Consider the following 21,401-nt stretch of genomic DNA (forward strand, 5'->3'; position numbering starts at 1 on the left):
CCATAAATCTTTGTAACATGACACTTTTGGCAATGGAAATAAAATATGGCATTCGGCGCACCAAAATGTCGCACCAGGCTCCCTCGATTTTTGTTCTGTTTCTTTTATATTTTTGGCACTGCCCCCGTCACTTTGGCCCACTGTGCCATGCGACACTCAGCGGATCGCTCGCGTACAGCATTCAGCTAATTACAAATGAAATTACAATGGTCAGATTGAGCCTCCCTGCCCACCGCCATGGCTATCCTCTGAGCTGCTGTTCCTGCTGCTGGCCAAGTGTCACTTGCCGCTGTCATTTTCGTTTCGTTTTCATGTGTCACTTGGCAGGCCTTCGCCCCGAGCCCCCCTTTACCCCCATTTTCTCTTTATCCCCTTTGCGGCCCAGTCCTTGTCCTTGTAATAAAGCAAAACGGCTGCGCATGCGCGCAAGTCACTCAGCAAAGATGCACTGCGAGCAAATGATCTAAAAAACTTATCTGGTAAAAAACATTTTACTCAAATGTCATTTTAATGCATATTTAAATATATTTCAAGACTTATCACACGTGCTAGTTTCCCCTTTTAAAAAGAAGATGTAATATTGGAAAACATCAGTTTTCAAACCATTTTTTGTAAGTGCACCAAGAGCAACATCAACTCGGTAAAGCCGCTGCCTCTGTCAGATTTTGTGAGTGTCACTTGGGCTGCTTTGTTGCTGGAACCTGGCTCTCGGTCGTGGTCGTGGTCGTGGTCTTGGTAACTCGGATCCCGAGCCAGACTCTTGGGTGTTATCTGTCCCGTCGACCGTCTTCAGTTTCGCAGCGGTTGCATCTCGACGACCGACGACCGGCGACCGGCTTCGAATCTGTATCTGTATCTGAATTCCTGCGGAAACACGCGAAATGCGCGCCTCAGCGTATAAAACTGTTAACTAACTCAATTTTGTAGCTGTCAGTTGGCCAAGGGGGCTGTAGAGTTCAGCATGGGTTAATGAGTTGTTGTTGGTCGTTGCCGGCGTGCCGCTTACACATGTCACAACAAATTGCCAGCCGTTGAGGTTCGGCTTGCCCATAAACAAATCACTTGACCTGTGGGGCGAAATTTCGCCAGGCTTTTTTTACATTTTGATGAATCCAGATCTGGTTAATATATAGGACTGCCGTGGATGTGGAGCAGGTATGCCGGCGGCTCAGAGCACGTGTGTCACGGCGCAAACTCACGGATGCACGCCGCGCACATGTCTGTCACACAAATGTCACTTAGAGTTGCAAACGCCGCGGACGTTTAACAATTTCATAATTTGGTGGGGAAACGAGGGGCTCTCTAGAACAGTTGACATTGGCCCAGGAGAATCGGGAATGCGAAAAGCGAGGCCGGATATTTAGTATTCACCGCGCATTTTAGCAGCCAAGTGACCAACAAGAAGCCAAGATTTGTGCACGAAAAGAAAGTTTACATAATTGAGCTTATACAAATGTTTAATATAGTTATTAAAATAAATGTATATTATATATTTTTATTAAGGATCATTAGAACACAATTTACATTATTTAATGATAGAACACTAACTTCAAACTTTTGGTCATCCCTTCCGAATGTTTATTGTATGCCAATGAAGAGTTTTTTGTGCAATGTAAGCCCCTTTTGTACCTCCTTATCCCCAAAAGGAAGCAAAGTTGACAATTCAATCATTGTGGGGCTTGGCCGCCGGGGGGCGCCACCGCAGCTGGAAGTGCCGGGCGCTTAATATATAGAAAATAGTTAGTTGTATGCACTACAACTGCCGGGGTTTCCCACTCCTTTCCATTCTTTTGTTTGTTTGTGTCACTTGGCAGCTTCTGGGTTGGGGAAATGAAAGGAAAATGGGAATGGCGATGGGGATGGGGACGAGAAAAGGGAATGGGGAAGGAGATGGGGAGAAGGGGGCACGTTGACAACGGCAACAATTGCAGCCACAACAGTAAAAGGGGGACAAAAGGCGCACCACGCGGCAATTCTGCCCAGAAAGAGTTTTGCCCATGGTCTAGTGTGCTAGTGTGTGTGAGCCAACAAAACTTGGGGCCATAAATTTGCAACGGATCACATAAATCACATTCAAGTGAAGCTTAACACACGCGCCCAAGTAGAAGACACACACACTAACTCGTTCTTGCAAGTCCCTGTCTTCTGAGTGTGAGTGTGAGTATGAGTGTGTGCAGAAAAAACACTTTTTCCAGTTCTGGAAGAGGAAAAACCGTTGTAATGGCAACTCGCAGGGTGCAAAGTGTCCCCAAGGGTCAACAAAGGTCAACGCGAATGCACATTCCAAAAGGTGTGTAGCTTATCTTACCTTGAAATTTATTAGCTCTGATAAATTAAGATATATAAAATGGTAGACACATTAACGATATCCTAGAACCCATCTTAATTAAACTAAAATGTTTCATAACAAATAAAACAAGTAAAAATCCGTTGTTTAAACCCCTAAAATGATAGGAACTCCGACTAGCATCAGTAAAATGCCAAATTCCAAACATATTGTAGTGGCCAACTCTCCATTAGGCAACATTTCCGAAATTACCCCCAGGATGGTAAAACTTTCAAGCCAAATTAACTAAACGGTTAAAGCAACAATTGCAAATTGGCAACAAATTCACAGATCATAAAGTGCAGCCGAGGTGGGACAACAATTCCAGTTGCACTTCCGTCTGCAAACTCCGGTTTCCAGTTCCCGGCACCCAGCATCATTTCATTTGAAGAACTTTGCCATTTGAACTTGACATTTAGCACACGGTTCGAGGGGACTTCTTTGCAAAACAATTGCAGGCCAACGGCGACAGAGAGAGAGAGAGGTAGTGGCGGCGGGAAAGAGAAGGGAAGTGCACTTTTGGCATTCCTCGGCTGCCAGGGAATGCCATCACACAAGCACACGAGCTCACTCTCACACACACACAGACACATGCACTCTCATGTGCAGGCAGCCAGGACGAAAGGAAACAGTTACAAGGGTGCGCAGGGGATGGGCCAAGCCACCCCCTGCCGGCGGAAAGAGAAGGGTAGATGGCGGGCGAAAGAGAGGGGCGAGTCCGCATCAGACGGGCGGCCATTGCAGCACCTGTCGGCCATGCGGCTGAGTCGCGTGCTCGTCGCTTTATTTGCTTCCCGGATTTTGCGCCATTAACAATATGGTTCGGACCTTCCCCTTTTTGGCCACCCCTTACACTCCTAAGTAGGTCCATCAGAACTTTGACTTTTAATAGCCATATGTGACAAGATGTAAAAATTAGCTTATATATTGCGTTATTTGAAATATGTAATTCAAATCAGGAATGGAAGACAACATTCTTTATGTTTCTTTTAAATTTTGTAATTGCTTTGGTGTTTTTACGTATATAAAAGTATCATATACCAGTTACATATCTCTGGCTCCAACTTGCAGATAATCTATCTAGCTAGAAAACCACCAGCTGCGCACCTCAGCCAGTGCCTTGGAAAACTGGTAAAATAGGGAGACGCCGTGGAGTTGCTTATAAATTAACCCATTGGCGAAATGAAAATATTGTCTGTTAATTGATCAATGTGTATGCAACGGGAGTGCAGTTGTGCCATTTGGCATGTACTCAGATGTTTGGGGCGTGCGTAGTGCAGCTAAAATTTAATTAGATTCCGTATTAGCTGCTGCGCCAATGTTCTGGTCCTACGGACTTTATCATCTGCACACAATTGCATAGTAGAGCCCAAGTCACACACACCAGCGCACTTTATGTGGTACGTGCAAATTTATTGTTATTGAAATACAATTGCGAAATTAACTGTCAAAGTGTGCGACCCATCGTCAATGTACTCGCAAAATGCCATATGTTTTCCTATTCAGTTTGTGTGGGACTCGGAGTCAGTGGAACAAATACCACCCACTTATTTAAAGGCCCACTTATGGGTTAAAAAACGAGTTTAATTTCAATTATAATTGGTAAAAATATCTACAAAAAAGTACGTTAAGCCGATTAGATATCAATTCAGATTTTAATTAACATTCAACATTCAATCCATTTATTTATGGTCGTCAAAATAAATATTCTTTAAATTACCATTTCATGGCAGCTTCAAAATTGAGTTTTAATGATCTTCAAAAGCTCAGTGTACTTTGGTCGTGGTCATGATTAATGTTACGCTCTTGCACTCGTAGGGGCTTTATTTTGAATCCATTTCTTTGGCCAGCACCAAAAGTTGCCAGTACTCTAAATCAGTGGCTAAAACTCGCCCAAGAACCCCCTCAGAACCTCCCCCATACCTCCCCCCATAAGCCCCCAACTGTTTGCGCTAAACGAGCTTTGCATATTTACTGTACTAGCAGCAGACATTTTACGATATATTGAGAGTTATTTGCAATATATTTTGCAACGGGTAACAGCAGCAGCAACAAGGACGACAAATGTTCCACCGACGGCGGCGGCAACAACAAGTGCAGTGTGTTCGGTGTTCAGTGGAAATGCAGGCAGAGAAAGCTTCTAATTCCGGCACTGAAACCATAAGTCTTTGTCGCATTGTACACACACACACTCAGATACCCAGTCGCAAATACACTCGCAAAGGGCAAGGGAAGAGGGGTTGTATTTGTATGGGTGGTCCTGGCATTTCAGGAGGTCCTGCGAGGTCCTAGGCCTGAAGTTGCGTCCATTACTTAGGTTCGATACACAAGTTTCGCCTATAAATTCGAAACTTATTTTTCTGTTTTCGAAGATTTTGTTTAATTTAGGTAAATTTACATAAGATACAATTGTGCCACCCCATAGACCGTTCGCAGGATCTGCGGAGTCCTTTTTGCCTTTTGCAGTCTCTAAATTTGTGCGAAAATTGAGCCAAAGTTCAGTTCGCCTCTGAAAGAGGAGCAACAATCGATTCTTTCTATTTCTCTTTTTTTTGCACATTTTATTGCCCCGGCCTGGTCTAAATTTGAATTCAGCTCAAATTGAAAGTTCACAACGCACATATACACTTGTAGATGGATCTGGCGGGGATTCAAACATACAAGCATACATATATACGTATAAATGTATGTATGTTTGTGAACTCGGGGAGACACACCGATATTTATGCGTTTTCGAATGCAGCTCAACTCAGCTTTAATTTAAATGGATTTCTCTGGCTGGCAACCCTGGCAGACATATGGCAGCATTTGCAATTTGCAATTTGCAGCCCAAAGGGGGTTAAAAGGGGCTAAACGGGGGTCCAAATGGATGGGAGGTCGCACTCCCTGGCTGGCCGACTCCACTGACTGCCGAGGATTGATTGTGCTTGTTGATATTTTGTCAAATAACGCAAATAAATACACAATTACACACTCAAGTGAATCCGTTGCGAGAATGGGTTGTTTTCCAGAGGGGGACCAGGGGTTCCGGTTTGGCCAGGGGTTCCTGGAGTCATGGGGTTAACCCGGGCATGGACGTGCTCTCTGTGTGTTATCCTCGTTTAAAGGATTTTCATTTGTTTAAATGTGCTTTATCGAAAATGGCCAAAAGGCCGCTGGCCATGGCTACTGTTGTTGTTGTTGTTGTTGTTGTTGGCTCAACTCCTGTCCCTTGTTGGCACGTGAAATTTATTCTCAGCGGACAGTGGTTACAAAATCAGTGGGTCAGTTTAGATTTTTAGAGGGAAAAAAGAAGCATATTTTCTTAATTTCATGAAATTATTTTTGGTTTTTGTACAATAATTCGAAATTGTCCAATAAAACTATTATAGTTTCCATAAATTTTGTTATTTCATTTGCAACCAATGATCCCTCGAATATGCCCCACTGTTCCGCAACTTTTGACTTTGCCACTGTTTGTTTTTGCCTTTGGCATTGTTTTTGTTGGGGCTTTTTTCGGCGCACGCCCGTAAATTCCAATGTAAAATGTTGCATTTATCTTGTAAAAATAATAAATCCGGGCAAAGGGACTTTACTCTCTCACGCTTGGCGGCACATCCAGTAACAGATTGCGCCGCCCATCTGAGGGATGCAATCGGAAGGGTTCGAGATGGGATGAGATTGGGTTGCGGACTCCGGGCTTCGGGCTTTCGGTTTTTGGGGATGGTCATTGTTAATGGCCGAATGGGTAAAGAGACGTAAATTTGGCTAATTTTATTAACCGTCAATAGAGCAGAGCAACGACAAAGGATGTAAACAAGAACGGGGAAGTGGCGACAAAAAATTAGTCAACACTCGGCCATTAATTTAACTTATTTATTGGCTGCTGCGCATTTATTCCAATTCGGAAAATCCCGAACTGCTGGCGCGATAAATTTAGTCGAATGTGAAAATTGTGCTGCTGCATTTCCACTGCATTCCACTCACCATGCACATGTCGCGGATTTTCATTATAAAATATAGCGGAGGGCGCGGGCAGGAGGCACTGGCGACTGTCGCAAAAGAGTTTGCAATTTATTTTAAAATAAAAGTATCTAAAGCATGACAAATAGTGTGAGATATGTTTTTGCGCACTGCAGCAGGCCGATCCCCCTCGCAGGCCCATGCCCATGCCCCCCGGAAACCCCCTCGATCCAGAGACATATGATGGGGCGCCGCTGATTTATTTGCATACAACAGCGCGGCAGACAGAGCGAAAATGCAAAATTCCCTCGGCCTGATTCCTCCCCTTGCTGATTTCACTTCTCATTTTTTCCGAGCTACGCCCATTTTTGACGCCAACAGAGACGCGCCGATTGAGTTGGCCGCAGTTGCCAACTTTTGAGGGGTGTCCAAGAGGGGGGTGTTGTTGGGGGCAGTGGGATGCCGACGGAGTTCATGAAAAATCCATTCAAAGTCAAAAATCAAAATGCCAGCAAGCTACAAGGAAGGTGGATTGTCACCGTGGCAGAGAACATATTTTTAAATGGGTGCCATTGCTCCCAAACTGATACGTAGTTGAGCTTCAGTGAATGTGGCACATGGCTTATTCAGCAAATCATTTTTACTACTAACTGCTGCATGCTAATAAAAGAAGAGATTTGTTCATATCACGTTGATCGGATCAGGATATATATCTTAAAAAGGAACTTAACTGCTCTAAATATCTTTTCACTCTTTTCCCTTTTAAGAACGTAAAAAATTCTACTAAATGTTTTCGACGCTGGCAGCAGCCTCATTTTATTTTATTCCTGGGCTTTATGACTCATCGTAAAAAGTTTAAGAACAGGCTGGTTATTAAGAGATTTAAGCTTTTCCCGTATCTTTATCTGGCTTAAAATTGCCCTTCATGTTTGCCTTCCCTGTCTAGTGCTCAATTCATCATTTGGCAACATTTTGCCCAGCGCCAAGTTGCATTTAGTTGTTATTTATGCAAATTTTACATGCTTCAACTTTTCGCCAAGTGCGTCTTGTCGTTTTCGATTATTTAAAACTTTGTACGGAATTTACTAGCTCGCTAGGGATGGAGGAGGTCTCCTTTTTAATGCGCACACCTGACGCGCTCCAACGTCTTCCGCCGGGAACACGGTTACCTCGGGCCGGAGGATTAGGATCTGCCCTCCGTGCATAATTTTGTGCGCTGCTGTTGAGGCAAATAAATTCTTGAGACGGCTAAAGTTATTAGATTAGCATTAGAGAGCGCTGCGAGATGGGACAGCAATCCCCGGGCTGAGCTTAAAATTATGATTTACCTGGGGTTATTTACATGCGCATAAACGAAATTCCTCCGGCAGGTCTAATTTATGAAAAACTCTCTGTCTAGCGAGTCATGTGGCTTTTATAGTTTCCCAAACGGCGCGGCAATTTAACCATTATTATTTTTTTACATTTTACATCCAAGTGGAAGTTTTCAAGCGCAATATGCAAACGCATCTGTTTGCCATATCGTTGTAATCCTAACTATGTGCACTAATTTATATACATATATCTTCTTTCTGTTTTTATAAAACCAAATTCTTATAATTACGTATATATTTTAATGAAATAATTTCATTTTTATACCAATATTTATCCTTTTTATTAAGTTCCTACTAATAAATATACGATATTAATTTACTTTTAAAATTTAATTTAATTTAGGATTTAAATATTTTCAATGTACATATATTAACACTTGTTTAATAATACTTTTTATTAATATTATGTCTAGTTATTACTTTTGTTATATTAACTCTGCTCAAATTAACTAACATGTGAGGCATAATCACGTTCTTGGACCTTTATAAACCATTTCTCTCTATTTTTTCCAGGTAAGAGATACTCAGAATCTCTTGCGGGCTCACTTCTACCAGACTGGCTAGGTAAGTCAAAGTTTTGTTATATTTTTTGTAACCCCTTAGCCTATAGTTTTGCCTATGATTTAATTTGAATTTTTTGTGAGAAATCCCATTTTGAATTTTCACATTTTTTATTCACTTATTCGACATGCGTTGCAAAGCCATTTTTCTTTTTTGTGGAACATCTCTCTTTTGATTTTGAGATTGCCAATTCCCGAAATCCAAGACAAAAACATGTTTTTCGAAAGCAACATATATACACAAAACATACAAAACAAACCAAACCAAAACAAAAACCCGTCCACTCCAAAATGTCCAGCATTTTTCCAAAATTCTCCAAAACTCCGGATCCATTGAAACGAGCTTCTTTGAATTTTGCGTTGATTTTTTGCGTTTGGTTGTGGTTGCTGTTGTTGGTGTTGCAACATCATCACATCACCATCATCCTGATCATCCCGTTTGTCTTCATTTCGTGTCAGTCAAAAGGAAGCGTCTCCTGCCAGAGTTCGAGAGGTAAAGCGATACTTTCAAATTCCAATAAATCTAGTAAGTTCTGTGTTGTGTGCATATTCTCCAACTATACCCCTAGAATCCCAATGTACATACATTCCTACTATCCGTATCTCAGTGTCTGTCATAGTTCAGCATGTGCATGCCTCCAAAAATAGGTGTTGGCCCAATAAGTTATGCAACTCAGTACGTATAATATGTGAAATTATCAGCTCGTAAAATTTGCCCAAAATAATTGCCAATTATTCAGTTTGTCAACTCGGGCCAAAGCACACACACTTAAATACAAACGATTACGTACACCACATACCAGTGTAACTACCAAAAACACTCCACACACAGAGACACATTTTCCTTGCTCTTGGTGTGCAATTAAAGCCACCCACCGCCCAATGAGGAAAATCGGGTAAAAGTATCACTTGGCACGCAAAGAAAATCAGCGAGAAAAATGGTGATGCCTGACTGCGAATTTTACAAAGCGTATCATTTTGTTAGCAGTTTTTCAGCAGGCTGCACTTGACAAGAATCGCCCCGGGGCACGAAAGACCAAGTGGCACTGTAGTGCAGTAGTCACACAGTGTATAACAGTGTTGTTGTACAGTGGCACCTCCCCCGCACAGCCAATTAAACACACATTTAATTTACTTTGCCCGTTTAGGCACTCGAAAGGCAGTTAATTCCTGTTTTTAGTTATGTTAACCAAACACTTGACAGACAGCCAGCCAACCAGCAACCTCTGCAGTTTCCTATATGTTTATGGGCAATTTATACAATAGCATAAATTACCAGCACAAACATAAACAAAACATCCTTCCACCGAGTGCCATTTGCCAATCGTAATCAATTCCTGTCCATAAAAAAACAGGGACACAGCCCGGAGAGTCCTGTCGCCGACAGGGACAACAACAAGTACGGTTCCAAGTCCGTATATGTATGTATATCCGCATAGCTACCCAACCTACCAACCTTTGAGCCAACCCAACCCTACGCATAAATATTTATCTGAAATGTTGAAATCTTCAACTGCAGAAAACGTAAAATCCATTAGAAAATTAATAAAGTCTATGGCGGGAAATGTATTCGTACGAATGCGGTTTTCCACTCTCACCGCCCTCTCCACATTTTCCCATCGTATTTTTTGTCATATAGGGAAAATTTGTGGCTGTTTTTTGAGGGGCCAAATGTATATTATGCCGACGCTAATAGAATAAAGTCCAATCGATTACAATAATGCTCCTTTGTCTGGATAATGTTGCTGTCTGAGTTGAGGAGGGAGGAGTTTCTGGAGCGGTTGTTGTCAGCCTTTTAAGGATATAATCCATTAGGCCAGTTCAAGGCAGATGTTGCAGGGGATGGGCGAAAAGATGTTTACGTTTAAAAATGCGAGGTAATAGTTGTTGGATATATTTTAGTAATTTATTACACAGAATAAATGATTCTTTTTCCAAGTCAGCTACATTAAATGAAGAAATTGGTTATAAAAGAATAGTTGTCTAGAAAGATTTTCTTTATCATAATTTTGTGATATATATCATTAAATAATCAATAACAATTTAAAATCAATTTTCCTAATATAATAATAAGCTTACTTTGTAGATCCCCCAACTGCTTTTATTAAGATAGCCGTACAAGTTCACAGATTATATCAATTATATTGTAGATTGTTATAAAGATAGAAAAGATAAATTTTCATTCCCAGTAACTAAGCAAATATACAAGATATGTACACGAGATATGTAAATTCCCCCGATGTGTGCGGCTTTGATCGTTTTGTTAGCCAGATGTTTGCACACACTTTGGAGTAGTCTTCATTATCAATAGGGAGGGGTCTATTTATAGCCGGGGGAACATGAATGGAGCAAATGTCTTAATGTCTCGACAAGATCGACGCGTCGGCGCCCTCTTCGCCATCCCCCTTCCCCACCAAAAACGAAGGCAAAAGGCACGCAATTCACAATAATAACATAATAATGTGCAATAAAGTATCTTAATTTGTTGAATTGTTGATAAACTTTGGCGCCACTTCGCGGATAAACATGAAACGAAGCAATTGGAAAATTCTGACCCCCAATCCGCCTATGAACTGTTCCATTTGGTGAACGTAATTCGGCAGGTTGGAAATACTTTGCTTATCCCACAATCCGACTATCCCACACCAATTACTTGCCTCATGACAATCTGAAAGTTCTGAAGTTCTCCCTTTGTCGTTTCCGGTATTTCGATCCACTTCGTTCTATTGCAATTATCAGTTCGCTTGACTTCTGACATTGCCAGGTGAGCGGGCAAGTAAACTCTGAGATGGGGACAAATTCCAACTGCAACAAGTTGAATTATCTGCAAGTGCCTCACGTGGGTATACATATATATATATATACATATATGTATGTGTACATGTTTGGTGGGCCAGTGTGAGTGCACTTCCCTATCTGGTCGTTGGTCGTGTCCTCTTAATTGCCCCTCAGAGAGAGACTTGGCAAATTAGTTAATTGGCGGGCAGCTCACTTTGAACTGCTCCACGGCCACTGGCCAACAACGTATCTCTGAGATGCAGATACTGTGGAAGTCGCCAGATATATTGTACTTCCTACTTCTACCGGGATTAACCCGTATAGTTCAATCATTTTCATTCTTTAGCGAAGTAGGTAAAAATAGTAGACGATTTTCTGTTTACTGTTCCCTGAAAAAGTTTTTTGAAACTCCTTTTTGAAAACTTGTTTCAAATCTCTCGCTTGCTTAGGGTCAAATGCCGAAAGTCGACATACAAACACAAATAAATAATCTGCTTTCCTTTTCCCTCTCTTCAATCGTCCTTTGATAATGCCGCATTCTAAACGTATTATTATTAACATTAGTATACTTGTGTATATGTCTGTGTATACCTATATGTACACTTTATCTGGCACCGGTTATTTTAACTTTGTTTACCTTGCTCTTTCCTTGACTTTTAAGTAGTGTAGTTTTTTCGACAGTAATTACTGGTTATAGTCAAGTTCTGTTTATGTTTTTATATGAGCGGTTTCAGATACTCTAGAATGACAATTCAAAATATACAATAAAATAAAACATGATTTAAAAATAAATGAATTAAAATGGATAACCAATAAAAAACAAATTTGCTGTATTTGTTCTGTTAAAATTAAAAAAAATTAAAATACAATAGCGTCTAAGTCTGTAGTAGCGAATTCGCATTTTGTTGTTGGCTAGTAAATCCCACCTACAAATGCAAATTTAATCTCTTTAGATTAATGATTAATGGTCGTTGAATTTGAATACAAATTTCTGCCATTAACAACGGAATTAGTATTTGAATGCCATTCGTTTGCCACTCGATTCGCGCGCAATTAAAACACTCGTTCGTCAGGTGAACAGAAATAAACCAAGTGGCTGTTTTCCTTTTATCGATTTTTGGTGGCCATTAGCTTTCGCACAGTTACCCATATTTTCCGCCATTCGGAAAACTCCCCCAAAAATGGGAAATGCGAGCACTTTCAGCTCCACCCTCGCCGCAGGCAATGTGGCAGATATTTTTCTCGTTCTTTTGCCAGCTCAGCAGATGAATGCGTATAATTTTCGGTTTGATTTATGGCCATTGACCCCGCTTTGGGCCACCTTTAGTCGCACACATGGCCAACATCCGACAGCCAACCTCAGATTTTCTATGGCTTCTGATGCTGCTCCTTCGGTTTTATCGCAGCGAATGCTAAACGCAGGCCATCCATTTGTGGGAATCCAGGGATCCAGCTTCTGGGAGGGCGGGCTTTATTACATTAGGCGTTCGTAAAGTAAAAATTGTGCCACTTTCTCAAAAACACGCACAGCCCAATAAGTGGGTGTGTGCATATTTGCCACTGGCGTTCAACCTGCTGTGGCAAACAACCAAAAAAAGCCCGGAAAATGCCACAGATACAGGACCCAAATGTGCTTGCCTGTACGCTTTTGTTTGGGCTCACTGCGTTTCCTTTTGCTTACATAATCAGTCATGTTATCCTTGTTTCGCCGCCCGCCACCCAAACACATTAGGATACACAAAGCGACAGAAACAGGCAAAAAATAAGAAATATTATTTATTTATGTCGCTGGCCTCAGCCAGATATTTTTTTATTTCCATTGCGTGCGGCTAGGGTGGTTTCAAAATCGGTCAACCTTTGCCTCGAATTCGTACGACTTCTATGGGAATGCCGATTTTATTTCTTCGAATAGATGCGTTATACTTGTGATGGAATTTAAAAATTTTCCTAGAATTTCATTATTTTTCTAATGAAAAAAAAACACTATCTAGCTCGCCTTTAGTCATGTGTATAAACAGTATTTTATTAACCATTATAAAATGGAATTTAGAAAACAAGAAGTAATATTGGTAAAAGTAATAAATACTGAACGGAATTTATTTTTTTGTTGTTTGAAACTCCTTTAAAGTGTTTAATAGAGGCTAACTAAATATGTTATACTTAGAGAAGAAGCGTAAACTCAAGAAATGGTATGTTGATCACATATCGTCCTTTGATTACAAGGACATTATAGCTCGATGTATTAAAAGGCTTAATCTGAAAAGTCCATTTAATTTCACTCGAATCATGACCGTGTGTTTGCTCGGGTTTCCATTTCCACAGCTTTTTCCAGGACAAAAACTGGGTTTTCTGCCTTCCGCACCGAATTCCTTTTGCAGTTGATAAATGGCTTTTTGCTCGGAGCTTGTTGGTTTTATTGCTCTCCGGGTTTCTGGGCCTTCTATGCTCTGCTCTCGCGCTTTTGGCCATTTGTCCTTTTCGCATTCGCCGACGGCGAAATTTTTGTTTGTTTCCACTTGCCTTGCGCCGGCTTTCTCTTCGAGTTCCTTTTTTTCTGCTTGCTCAACGGAATCTGTGCTATTTATTCACCCAATTTCTATTTTTTCTTTGCCTTTGCCTTTTGCTTTGCACATTTATCATTGTGCCTTCAAATGCACACACACACATTCACAGGGTTACACCCACCAACTAGTACACTTGCGAAAATCACCGAGTTAATAGTCGGTGACCTTCTTTTCTCTGCATCCATTTCGGGCTCTTGACATTTCCGAAAGAGTCTCGAGTCTATAATCTACCATATTTTATTAATCATAATTGTCATAACGTTTTTTGTGCCTTTAGGTGACTTCGAAACGATGCCAAATAGGTGAAACCCCTGAGATAGGTGCGGCCAATGCTTATTTTATTAGTATTTCCCAGCAATAGTAAATAGTAATAGGAACTAGTGAGTTCCCTATCTCATAAATATAGTACATATATATTTAATATGAGAGTTCTATATATAATAAAATATTTAGGGCCTAAGATCATATTAACTAAAACATAAAAAAAATGAATAATACAAATACATTTAATGCCAGAAATTAATGTACTTCTACAATACCATATCGCAATATTTGGTAATTATCAAAAAAAAACTATTTACTATACATATACATTTTTAGTGCTATTTATTAATTGTCTCCGATTTGTGACAGTTCCTAAATCTTTATAAACAATAAGCTACTCATTGCCAATGCTATATGTGTTTCCACCTCAGCGAACTCATAAATAAACTCCCAGCGTCGGCGGATATATGCGATTTTCTGTTTTTCTTTTTGGTTTGGTGATACGCATGCTGATCCCCGCTTGCCTCCGCAACCCCCCTAATTTCGAGCTGCTGATGATGACGCTTTTGTGCGTGCTGGAAACCCAAAAAACCAAAATGAGCTTCTAAGGCTTGGCCGTTGCTGCAAACATACAGACACACTTATATATTTTTTGGGTTTCTGAAAAGATAAGGCGGCTAACGAATTAACCCATTATATTTAATAAAACTAGGTTTTTTAATTGCAAGACAGTTTTATATTTAAAAACATTCACTTTAACGGGGATATTTTCTGTGCTACAATATCTGTTTGAATATTTTTATTTCATGAGTACAGACGAGGTGCCAATATTTTTCCAAGTGCTTTGGCAAAGGTATTTAGAGGGTTAAGAATGGCGAGCCATCTGTCGGCCATCCAGGGTACCTAAAAAGGGCAAAAGGCAAAGCTTTTGGCTCAAAAGACGAGCTTACGGGATCGCTGGCTTAACACTGGGCTACACAAATCGAGTTCCGCGGGCACATCCTCTGGATTTCGAATTAAAATGCATTGCATGCGGCAACGCGTTGGTGGAAAAACACTCGTTTTGATGAGGTGTCGGCTGTAATTTAAACAACAACACAGGCCAGAAACTGAATTTCAATTGCCGATTATATAATTGACTCTTGCGCTCTCTCCAGCTCCTTCTCCTTGGCACTCCTTCTCTTCGCAGCCTATTCCCAGTGGAATGACCCATATACGAATTTGAATTCCAAAACCCGATAATGATGGAATGTGAGTGCGAGTGCTTTATGGCCACTCTCTTTCTCTTTTCGCTGCTCGAGTCGTTTTTCCGCACTTAAATAAATCGATGAGCACTTGAGTGTTTTGGCCAATTCTTAATTTTGTTGATTTGTTGTCCATTTGTTTGTTTACCTCTTGATGAGTGTTTTCATTGTAATTTCAGCTAGTTAATAAAGTTTAGTTTACTTGTATGAAAGTCTCTTTCAAACTCTCTCTCTCTCTCTCTGGCAATTTAAGACCATAAATTGTGCAGCCCTCGTAAAACATGCGACTATTGCCGCTGAGTAATTTCCATCGTTTTTATTTTGCGGAACATGCGCAAAAGCATAGGAAAAGGTAAAGAAGAAGAAGAATTATCCGCCGCGTCGCGTGTGTAGAAAATAAAATTAATTTATTATATTTAAAACGTAGCAGGTTGACTACTCAAAAAAAGAGTGAGAACCAACAGCCAAGAAATTCGATTCGCACATAAATCGCGCAGCTAAAGACGTGCTTAATACTTTTTATGTGTATTTCTAGACACTTGGCAAACAAAGGCTATGGTTTATGACCCGAATGTATTGAGTTATTGCTACACCGTTGAAAAAGAAAAGTGAATCTAAAAACTTGGATAAAATAGCCGCATTACTTTACGTTTACCGCGCTAGTTTACTTGTGAATTGTTGTTCAAAATTAATATTTATTAATTCCTGAAGCGACAAAGAGCGCGAAACGAGAGAGAGAGAGCACTTATGCTGATTTATTTCCCATAAGTCAAAGCAGGCGAGCATATAAACGCGCCGCGCCAGAGCGAGACAGCAGCAGCAAGCGAGAGAGAACGGGGCTGGGTTATTTGTCTTGCGGCAACCGCCATTATTCATTCGGCTCTTTCGCTCTCGCGTTCATTCCGATTTTCACTGGACGCGCTCTCCCTCTCTTTGAGCGAATGCGCTCTCGCTCTCTCACTGTGATTTTAATGGCCGCTCTGAAGTGTTTATCGTTGGCACACAATATTCGCAAAGTGGCATTTCTTATGGCCGTCTCCCTCCCTCACACCCTTAAGTCGACCGCCCCTTTTTCGCTTGCTTGCTCTCTCTATCGTTTTTGTTGCTGTTTTCCATGGCTTTTCCTGTTGCGCTGCACTTGGCGTTTTCCAGAGGCAAAACTCTTGGCTTTTCTTCTTGGCAGCAGCTGAAAAACCGCGCTGCCTTCTCTCTTTCTTGGCAAAAAGAGTTGTTTTAAAAATTATTTACGACCGCTTCGCTGACGCTGTTCATTTTCCCCTTGCACTGAAAGAATTGTAATTGTTGTAATATTTAGCTAAATAGTTCATAAAATTATCAGATTGCCTTCTAAAATAAAAATGTTATCTTAGAGAAGTGGTAATTAAGTAGTGGTAATTGAACGGTAATAAGTTTTCTTCTCATAACATACTAACATAAAAAAAAGGGTGTAAATTCTACCGTGATTATTTTGTTACTGTGTGGAAAACTCAGACTCACTTCCATCCTTATTCGCTCTTCCTCTTCGTGCTGGCCCTGATTAATAGTTTTATTTATTTTTAGCGCTCATCTTGCAAGTCCAGAGTCGTTTTGTCGCTTTTGTTGTCGTCGCCAGCGGAATTTATGAGTCTTTATTAAAACGCTGTATTTCTTCTCTTTCCGTCTTTATTTATTTATACCCTCGTTGCTTTTTGTCTTACCCTCTCCGGAATTATCAGTTAAACCAAAATTTTTGTTTTTATCAAATTTCTGTCACATTTTGCTGATTTATTAGGCCCCCTAATTTATCGTTTGATGTTTTCCCAAAGACTTTAATTAAGTGGCCGGCGGGAAAATAAATAACCAATACTATTCATGGCTCTGCCAGAAGTGATAATTGGTCCGGGAGAATATATTTATGGATTCAAGGATTGATGAATGGTGTGAGTTTATAAGGTATGAAAGAAGTTTAATTTCTATATCGACAGAATGGAATAAGGGATAATCATTATAAGCTTTAATTAGAAAGCAACACTATAATACACTTTTACTTTGTGTAGAGTAGAATTGATTAATTTAAAAAATTTTCAAACGCTTGATATGGAATGAAAATTTTATTACAAGTTTATTTTTAAAGTTTTTGTTCATGTTTAATTTGTAAAAAGCCTTCCTTTTATTTCGGGAAAGCTATGTACATAGTGTTAAAATTTCTCCGATGCGTCGAACCACTTCTTTATCTATGGCTGTTGACACAGTCGAGTGTTTGATCTTAAATAAAAAATCCAAAAAAGGAGACACGACCACGACTGCGACTGCAACTGCCAACTTGCAGCTGACCTGGCTGACCCTTTTGGGCCAACATGTGAGAACTCTGCAGCTCCAGCTGGGCATCGGATCGTGTGGCTCCGTGTCCTCGAAGAGATCATGACAAGATTTTCGTGCCGGCGCAGGAGGATGAGAAATGTGGCGCGGGACACGATATTTCTCGGCGGACTTCGGCGGGAAATCGTTGTAAATTCTCAGGCGGCACGAATTCGAACTCGACGGAATCGCAAATAACAATCGTTAGAGTTATCCTTGACTTATGCATTGTCTTCTGGCCGTTTGGTTTTTTTAGGAAACCGTTTTTTATGTGAGCGTCTGAGCAACACATGAGAAACATTAAAAAATCGTTCCAGAGGCAATGAGGATCATTAACTTTTTTCCGCCGCCTTCAAGGTCGGTCTTTTTCCCTGAAAATGATTCCACCCAACCTTCAAATCGGCGAAATGTGTGCAATTTTTTTACGAGGCCATAAAAAGTGCAATGTTAAGTGCCGGGCGTCGTAAACAAAACGCGCGCCTTGCAGCGGAGGCAGCGCTGCTAATTTGGCCTTCCGTTGAAAATTCAGGATGCAGGATGCTGCGAGACAGGCCAGCGGACATGGTCAGGACACACGCTGTCCTGCGACCTCTGCCCTCGCGATCCGGAGCCCAATCCTCTGCCATTTAGGTAGATGGGCCAGTGCATTTGGCAGTTTTTTATGGGCCCACCGGCAGTTGGCAGCCGTCGCAGTGGCGGAAAAAAAAAGAATAACAAGAAGCCGAAAAGTCAAAAAGTAGATAGCAGCAGGTAAATGCGGCAAATTGCATCCAGAGTCGCAGGAGGCTCACCTGATGAGTGGCGAGAGTTTCGGAAATTTAAACAAAGTCACAGGAGGTTCAGCCCCTGACGATATTGGGCAGTCGTCGTAATATGTCTTTTAAAATTTCAATAAAGAGGTATAACTAAAATAAATGGATTTCCAATAAAATGAACACCGACCAAATGAACACCCATAAATAAACAAAACCATAATTTAACATGTAAGTTACTCCCAAGATAATCACAAACTTTAAAGATGAAAAACAAAACGAAATATTATACCTTTAGTACTGCACATCTGATACTGTTTTTAAACAAATTTTTAATCTGGCATTATTCTTTTGCAAAGAAAAACATTAAATTCAAACACACAAGCTTAATAAATTATACGAAATACATTTTACATGTTAGCAGCAAGCAAAAAAAAATCGAAAAATGGTCGAATGGCCAAGAACAAATCGAGGCTTGGTGAAAAAAAGCAAATTAACTAAGGCGCAATTCGAGTGGAAGTCTTATCAGATTTCTAATTAATTTAATTCTGCCTCGTCGGCCCAACCACTCCCTGCCGCCCCCTGAAACCTGAGTCGACAAAAACGCGCACAGGTTAGTTGTTGGAAAAGGGAAAAATCGGGGAAAAACAGGGGAAAATGTAGGGAGAAAGCGGGATGAGGGACGAGGGACAACGGACGACGGACGGTTGACTTCCTGACTCTTGTCAAAGTTTGCTGATTAAATCAGTCATAGAAATGTCGAAAGGAGAACGGAGAACGGCGAGATACACGGCGACAAATGAAAAACTTTTAGACCAAATCAAATATTTGCCTTGGCCAGGACGGCCGTCCAGCCATTTAACCGTTAGTTTTGTGGTCATATTATGCAAAAAAAGAAACGAAATAGTGGATAAAAACTATACAAAGACCACCAGCAGTTGGAAGCCATGACACGGAGGGGGAAAAAAGCTGTCTAAAACCAAACACGAAACAGTTAAGAGGGAGGCAGGAAAAAGCCATCGTCATCGGCAATTCAAACATATGCACGCCTCTGCTTGTGCCGCAGTCGACGGCGCTGCCGACTGCTTAGTTAGCCTCATTTAGAAAACGTTTGTTATGCAATGCCAACATTTGTATTCGAAAATGTTTTTTATTCAGTTGTTGACTTTTTTCCCGTTCGCCGTTGAGTTGGCGCGGCCTAAATGGCCGACTTGGGGTCTTTTGGGCCTGAGAACGTCGAGGAGATGGCCGAAACGATGGCGACATGGCTTTGTGCCGACTTCAGCTGTTTGTTTTTTCCTTCTTGGTCTCGCTTTTTCCTTACGTTTTTTTTTGTGTTGTTTTTGTTTTTTTTTTTTGCTTTTCAACCCGCGCTCGAGTTTGAATTTTAAATGCAATCATTTCCTTTGCCGCAGTTGGCAACCCGTGGAGTAAGGACTTCGTGATTTTCGCTATGATTGTTTAAAATGTTAAACGGGTTAACTAACGAACCGCAGAGAAACGGCACCCATATACATACATACAACAACAAAAAACCACTAAAATAAACCCCAAAAAACATGCAAATTCGCTCAGTGTACGAACGGTGATTTCAATCGCTGTACGCCCGCAGAATTTCCACAAAAATTCGAAAACAAAAGTTCGTTTGATTTATACGTCGAGCGATTTATAAAGATGTCGACTGCTAGTTTTTTTCTTTATATATTTTTATTTCTGTTTTGATACATCTCCGTATGCTTTGGAATACAAGTATATAGGTATTTTGTCGGGCTCCACGTTTTCGGGTACTACCTGAAACCCTCCATCAGCTGAATAAGATAAAAATTTCGAGTTTTTTTCGTGTCCGTCGGTCGCTGTCAACCCAATTCAAATTGTGTACAAAATCGTGAGTCGCATAATTAAAATTTATTCGTTATAATCATGGCAGGAATCCGGCAATTGAGTTGTTCGCGGTAATGTCTGAGTATCGATAAGCAGTTTAAACGAGAAATTATAAAACAGTAAGCCCGATACTCCTTTATTTTCGAATAAAGTACTTGATGAGTGATAAATGAAGTACTTTAAATGTGAATTAAATACTTTGTTATACAATGCTGGTAGATTTGTTCAATTTTTTGTAGACCCCTGTTCTTCAGAAGTATTCAAAAAGACGCATTTCCAGCAAAGTTTAAAGTATATGTAATGCCAACGTATCTGGTTAAATTAATTATTGTTTATTCAGTACAAGCTGAGTGTGATTAGTAATTCCGCCAGTCATGGCAAAACATTTAACCTAACGATCGCTCTGAAGGCAAGTAGAACAGTTTGGAGCCTATTCATAGACAACCAATCGATCAGCAGGCACTGCGAAAATCATGGCGCCAGTTAGGCAATGCTGAAAAGCGGGGAAAATCGCGACGAAAAGCCGCCAATCTGTCGCAGAGACTTGAGTCAAGTGGTCAGGGCCGCTGCCATTTTCGGTTGCGATGCGAAAAACTTTACAATGGCAATTAAAAGCAATTACCCAGACCATTAACGCAGCGGCAACCGCAGCGCAGAAACCAAAAATGGAAAAGGCCGGCTAAAAGCCAAGAAAAAAGCCAGTCAAACCACAAAAATTGAGAAAAAGGAAAAAGAGTGCACGTAATTTATTTGTCATCAATCGGCTGGCAATAAGTCAGACAATCACAAAAATGCTGTCAACATTAAGACATGTGAATACGAATACATTTTGCTGCAGCAACAACAGCAGCAACATTGTGGTTGCATTTTGCCGAGACGACGGAGACGACGGAGACGACGTCGCCAGCATTTCAAGATTTATGGGCGTGTAACCTGTTTCTTTAATTGCACATTTGCAGCCCCAAACGACGTCAGTAGCAGCAGCAGCAAAAGCAGCAAGAAACGTGAAAAATGAATTAAATAAAACTGCATACAAAGCAAACGAAACGGTTTGAAAATGAACTGAAAAACAGTAGCAAAAACACTCCGGAGCAAACAAGAGCTGCGACCACAAAAAGCACTCATTTAATTCGCTTATTGTTGCAGTCAGTTCCTCTTGTGATTTTTCAATTTTTTCTTTCCTTTTTCTTGCTTTTGCTTGGCTAAAGTGCATCAAATCTGGAAGCTGGCAATGCAAAGAGAAAAGGTTGCCATCCGTCAGCGAGTCACATTCGCCATTTTTGGCCTACAGATTTTCCTTTTAGCGTCATTGCAGCTGCAACATCGTTAGCGATTCGCCAAATACGTGAATGCAATCCATCATTAAATTCTATTACCATC

The 21,401-nt window shown here is 40.7% G+C and overlaps 1 protein-coding gene across 4 annotated transcripts in view; it reads left to right on the plus strand.

The window, feature by feature from the left end:
• Positions 1–21,401, plus strand: part of LOC120451204 (homeotic protein ultrabithorax) — a 79,886-nt gene that overhangs the window by 16,031 nt on the left and 42,454 nt on the right. For 3 of the 4 annotated variants that reach the window (XM_039634657.1, XM_039634658.1, XM_039634659.1), the window contains one exon: positions 8,155–8,205. The exons of the other annotated variant lie outside the window; for it this stretch is intronic. In XM_039634657.1, the coding sequence (XP_039490591.1) occupies positions 8,155–8,205 (51 nt within the window). The remainder of the gene's footprint in view (positions 1–8,154; positions 8,206–21,401) is intronic. 4 annotated transcript variants of the gene reach the window in all.

This window comes from Drosophila santomea, chromosome 3R (assembly GCF_016746245.2).
Source record: "Drosophila santomea strain STO CAGO 1482 chromosome 3R, Prin_Dsan_1.1, whole genome shotgun sequence".
Classification (NCBI taxonomy): Eukaryota; Metazoa; Arthropoda; class Insecta; order Diptera; family Drosophilidae; genus Drosophila; species Drosophila santomea.